This window comes from Bison bison, unplaced genomic scaffold (genome assembly GCF_000754665.1).
Source record: "Bison bison bison isolate TAMUID 2011002044 unplaced genomic scaffold, Bison_UMD1.0 scf7180017862979, whole genome shotgun sequence".
NCBI lineage: Eukaryota > Metazoa > Chordata > Mammalia > Artiodactyla > Bovidae > Bison > Bison bison.
The window spans coordinates 3033295-3039270 of record NW_011493551.1 but is presented as its reverse complement, the minus strand read 5'-3'; the positions used below and the strand labels follow the sequence as shown (position 1 = coordinate 3039270).

The 5976-nt window shown below is 48.0% G+C and overlaps 1 protein-coding gene across 1 annotated transcript in view; it reads left to right on the top strand.

Annotated features, from left to right (window-relative positions):
* HPSE2 (heparanase 2 (inactive)) overlaps positions 1-3017 on the top strand; it is a gene marked incomplete at its 5' end in the record, with an annotated part of 275793 nt that extends 272776 nt beyond the window's left edge. Inside the window, one exon of the mRNA XM_010833116.1 lies at positions 436-3017. Within this exon, the coding sequence (XP_010831418.1) occupies positions 436-601 (166 nt within the window). The remainder of the gene's footprint in view (positions 1-435) is intronic.
* Between the last annotated feature and the right edge of the window lie 2959 nt (positions 3018-5976).

The following is a 5976-nucleotide window of genomic DNA, read 5'->3' as shown; positions in this document are numbered from 1 at the left end:
CTCCAATGCATGAAAGTGAAACGTGAAAGTGAAGTCGCTCAGTCGTGTCCGACCCTCAGCGACCCCATGGACTGCAGCCCACCAGGCTCCCCCATCCCTGGGATTCTCCAGGCAAGAACACTGGAGTGGGTTGCCATTTACCTGTGTTTAAATCCTGGCTCCCAGGACTACAAGATGTATAGCCTTGGGCAAGTCACTTAACCACACTAGGGAGAATGGGACCAGGACCATTTCTTCCTCAGGGCATTGCTGGGATGTTCACGTGCATTGTTTGAGTGAAGCACCAGCTGAAAGGCTGGGCAGAGCTGGTGTCAGTGAGTGGTCACTGTCTGGGCACGGTCAGCGGACAGGGGCAAGCTGAGGCTGCCCAGGCTCTGCTGCCATGGCTTCCTTTCAAGGCAATAACAAGTCCCATGCTGTTTCTTCTCACTGTAGGTCAGTGCAGCTGAACGGCCAGCCCCTAGTGATGGTGGACGATGGGACCCTCCCAGAACTGAAGCCCCGCCCCCTGCGGGCCGGCCGGACATTGGTCATGCCTCCAGTCACCATGGGCTTTTATGTGGTCAAGAACGTCAACGCTTTGGCCTGCCGCTACCGATAAATCCCCTTACACTCACGAGTCACCAGCAGGCCTGCCAGACTACTTTCCACTCTTCTGCCCTAATGGTATCAGTATTTTTTCAGGCATCTTCTGAGCAACCAACCAGTCTCTGCCAGCCCATCCTGCTGGAATCAACACTGACATGCTCTCCAAAGAGACAAATACCCTAGCATGAGCTTAGCCTAAGTAGGTCACTCCCACCCTAAGGGAAGAAGTGGACGTCCCCGGCACCTGTGTTAGCACGAATGCATGTGTGTGAAGCTGTCTGCAGCCTTGTCCACGCACCATGAGAACGAGCTGACGGTGCGTGCCCAGGACAGATACAGCTCCCCACAATCCTGCTCGCGTAGCAGAGTAACTACAGACCTTGGCCTGTGGCTGCTGCCCTTGGCAGAAGATGAGGAAGGAAAAAACCCTGTGGACCTTTGAGAGCCCAGTCCCGCCTAACTCCTTTCCTTTGTCTGTTCCCTGCTGTTGCCTTGGGTTTCATATCACCTCTCCTCCCATAGGGGAGCAAGTGGGTGAGTCAGTGCTGGCCTGCTGGGCGAGCTGTTTATGTAATTTCCTGGCTGATGTATGAGTGTGTGCATCTGGGTTTCTGACAGTGGCATCAATCACTAGCTATTCCTCTGGGAAGCGGGTGCTTCTAAAGTAAAATTGCAATCATACTCCAGATTTTGTAAGAAGGTTCTATTCCTTTGTGAATCCAGATTCCCCCAGGGTTGGGACGGGAGTCAGGTAACAGTATTCACTGAGTGGAGAGCAATGTATTAGGCACCAGAGAAAGCAATCATCATCTGTCACGTGGCTGCAAGGGAGAGTTTTAGAGAAAGCACACCCAACCACCAAACACAGACACACAGACACACAGACACACATACACACCCCAGCTGAACCAAGAAAATAGACCTATCTCAACTTTGAGAGAATATTAAGGGCTTGATAGGGTAAGCCCTTAATGGTTTGGTTGACCAAAACCATCTTTAAAAAAGGTACAAATCAAAGGTCATCAGAGCTGTAAGACACAACTGAATCTAACAACTTTCTGCTGCTTCCCAAGTAGCTGAGTGCTCTCAATAGCTTATATTAGGCAGAAGACTAATGTGCTCATAAAAGATGACCAGATCCATGCTCTCCCAGACCAGCTTATTTGAGCACAGAAAAACACTCAGTTCACCACGTTGGGGAAGGGCGATCTGGAGGCTGAGGTCTCGTGGGGAAACTGTTGAAGAACAGGAGATGGAAGACCCTCTGGGTTGGGCAGTGGGGAGTGGAGTGGTTTAAATTTCACGACGAAGACCTTCTGTATGATTCAAGAAGTTTGTGTGGGTCTTTGCAAACAAGTTACAACTGAAATGACTTTCTTTTCTGTGGATGTGATTTTCTTTTGCAGGATAAATGACACAGGATTTCTTTTTTTAAAGAGGAGGTATTAGACAATGTCATAGGATTCCAATAGAGAGAGACACAACTTCTGCTGATGTGGAAGGATAGCAATTAAGGAGGGGGCACGGTGGCTGAGGCCAGAGGCCGCAGAGACTGCCTGAAAAAGAGTTAAGGAGCAGGGCCAAGCCTTCAGAGTGAATGATAAGGAAGATTAGACAAGAAAGGAGGGAGCAGACTCTCAGTGTGGAAAGCTGGAAATTGGTAGAAGGAGTGGAGTCAGTTTTAACAAGCTTATTATTAGGTAAGGAGCAACAGCACCAGGAGGTGTGAAGTGGGAAAGGGGAGACCGAGGACCAGGTTGGACCCGGTCAGTGGTGGCTCAGTGCAGCCCACTGATGCTTCAGGTCAGTGGTAGCTCAGTGCAGCCCACTGATGCTTCAGATGTGGGAGCAGGAAAGAGAGAAGTGCCAACACTGGGGGTAGAAAGGCAGGGAAGAAGCAGCCAAGAAAAGCGAAGAAGAAAAAGGAAAAGAGGAGTAAGAGACAAAGAGGTTGTTTCCCCCAATTTAAAAAACTCAGTGCAAATATCAAAGTCTTTTCTGTAATACATACTGGCGCAGGTGCAGCTGCAAGCCCTCATGATAACAGGAGTGACCAGAGGTCCCTGCGGGCCAGCCCTGAGCTAGTTTGCTTTCCTAACATAGCAGCCCTTCAGGGAGATACTATTCATATCTCCATTTTTCCTGTGAGACCTGGAGTGGGCCTGTAGCTGCCCAGGGTCACCCAGGGAATGGGTTGCTGAGCTTAGAACAGTCCAGAGCCTGTTCATTTAAGCACCCAGCTCAGTGGCTGCCTGATTCACAGACTTACCTCTTTCCTTTTTCATAGGTTCCACTAAATCAGTACAGCCAGAACCTCTGAAGCTCCACTCAGACACACCTTCTGTAAATAAGTGTTGACTTTTCACTAAGACTCTAAATGTTGCAGGATATAGGCAGTCTCTGCTTCTTTTGTCTTTATATATTAAATATTGCTCCTAAATTTTGGTTTGGGTTTTTTTCTTCTTTTTTAATTAATAAAAAGGGAGAGGGAATCAACAGAGTTTATCTTTGGAGTCCTGCAATTCTAACTTTGCAACTGCCTCCTGGAAGAAGTATTTTCATATTTCAAAATATACCAAGAAACTCACTATGACATCACATTCCATAGGGATTTTAGTGCGGGGCATCTGTCCTGGCTTTCTCATCTGGGAGTGAGGGGTAATTACTAAATCACTGGGGATCCTCCTAACAAGGGATTTTCCTACTACACTCACTGCAAAAGACGGATTGTGGCAGAACTCAGCATCACCCTGCACGTGACAGCTTGCACCCAGCTTGCCAGGCTGGGCCCGAGGACAAAAGAGCTCATCTACCAGCTTCCTCCCATCATTTTTATCCTCCCCAAACAAGACATGGCCAAGATAGTCTTTTAAGACTTAAGACCCATTTTATTTTAAACCAAAGAATGGGCTTGCACAAATGCTTATTTGAAAGCATAATAATGTATAATGAGAAGTTTGTGCCTTTTGCTGAGATGATTTTCCACCCCTCTCCTGCCTCTAGGAATGATTTTCTTTCTCCTTTCTTATCACAAAGGCTCAGAACAAATTCTCATTGTTCCTTGAAGAGAAAGTCTCAATTCTTCTAGTGCCCTGAAAAAGCTGCAAGTGTGCGATATTAATGTTGTCTCCAGCTGGAGACAAGCTGGAGAACACCAGACCTGCGCTCCAGTGAGCATGTGCCCAGGACCCCCAGAACCACCATTCCCGAGGCGCACTCGCCATCTGTAGCCCTAGCCCCTCCCCGTGAAAGCAGTCCTTGGGCAGATGAGCCCCAGCCCTGCACCCTCCAACATGGCAGAGGGTGTCAGCAGGTTCTGCCTGAGAGGCCTCCCCGACTCTGGCTCTCAATAGCAAGGACCCTCAGCAGTGGGGAGGACCCCACAGGCCTGTGAACTGCTGAGCGGCCATGGGGGCCGGGCCAGCCCAGCAGCTGCACGTTCACCCTGCTACCTGCACCCAAGGCCCCTGTATGTGGGGTGGATGCCTCTGCAGGATTCACTTTGGAGACGCAGTGAGAGCAGCTTCACATCTGAAAACAAAATGGAAAGTGTTTCATCTCCGCAAAAGCCAAGGTGAACCAGGTGGGTCACTCAGACCATAGAAACACTGGGACACAGAAAGACTCTAAAATTTTGAATCAACAGAGCAAGCAAAAATAATAGAGCTGTGTCTTGGAGAAGGTAAGGGAAGAAGAGGCATAAACACATCCCTTTCTCCAACCTCAGCACCACTGCCCACTGCTCTTTTCCACTACCTTCTATCCAGTTCCACAGCCTCACCTCTGCCAGCCACTCTATCCCCTGTCCAGAGCCCAGGGAAATCCATTGTACTGAAAGGGAATTACGTTTTGATTGTAGAATAGTTCACACAGTCTTAAGAAGTACCAGAATTACAAGATGGTAAGGAATACTCAAAGAGAGACAGTTATTATAAAGCCCAAGAGTGTTAAAACCCCTCCTCTGAGTTCCACTAGCAGTTTCTGTAACTGCTCTGCCCACTCCTGGTGATGGGGACTAGTTAGAGTGTTTGGAAGGACCAGAGTGGCGTAACTAGGACTTGAACCCAGATCGGTCAGAGCCCCAATTCTGCTCTCATGGTACTCTGCTCACTCTTGCTGGACTGGCTGTGGCCAGCTTCCTCTCAAAAGGAAGTTTTTTTTTCTCTGCTGCCCACAGCTAGCTCTCTTAAGGTCCTTTGTGTGTCCACACGGAACACTGGTGGTGCCTTCACCCAGGAGAGTCGATCTCGGGGCCTGGAGGACCTGACCAGCAGCTCTGCTGAGTGGTGAGTTGAGGTGTGACCAACCTTGGATGTAGAATTTTGAATCCAGGCTCACTTCGGCCCTCCAGATGTGCTCCTCTCTGTCTTTTAAAGGGCCACTTCTGCCACTACTACCCACGGCAGGTGATGACTTGGTATCCTGAAGTCGTGGAGGTAAGTGGCAGAGCTAGTCAGCACCTACACAGGTACTGCCCCTGAGCACTGCTCCTCCTCTCCTACCACCCAGAGCTTTGGAAGTCTCTCTTCACCTTCCCAGACTAAATAATAAATCCAGTAACTATGGCCCTCGGGGTAGTATTTGCAAATATCACTGTAAAACAAACAAAAAAAAAGCCAAAATACACCAAACCAGCTGCTTTGGCATCCACTTTCTTCTAAACATCAGAGTAGTCCCAGGAGCCCCGGGAAGCATTAGGGAGGAGCTGACCAAGTTCCACAGGACTGGCTCGAGAGTACGTCCCACTGTCCTGCACATCCAGCAGAGAAAAGGGCCTTCTGTACAGACAACGTCATGCTCATTATTTTCCAATTACTAGTCATGAATATATTCTCATGTGCTTTTCTACTTGTAAATGTTATATAGTAAATTATACTTTTGGAAGAAGCAAAAAGAAGTCTTAGTTTTATTCATCTGGAAGTAACAAAATAAGTGCATTAACACCTCCCAGGGAAATGTTCTCTGTGCAGGGGATTTGAAGAGGGGTTAATATTTTCTTCCAGGGAACAGATTATATTAAGGTTTATATGAGCCTAGTAATGGCAGAGAGTTTGATTCCACAAGGCAGTTTATATTTTGAGGTAATGTTTGTAAGTAACAAAATGTGACTACTCTAACTTTCTTCACAGGGTGTTCTGTGGGGAAAGGGAGGCCACCATTGTCCACACCACACCTTGACCTGAAGCCTGATTGCTGATGAACTCAGATATGCTGGGGATCTTTGGTTTCATGGCGTGCTACCTTCTTCCTCTACTTTCTCCCCCATAAGTATTGCTTCAAGCACTCCAAGTGGAAATTCAATTTTATTATTCAAATTAGATGTCATTGACTATGTTAAAGTAACTGTTAGCTGCACACAGGTAAACCCTAACCTGTCAGAGGCCTAAC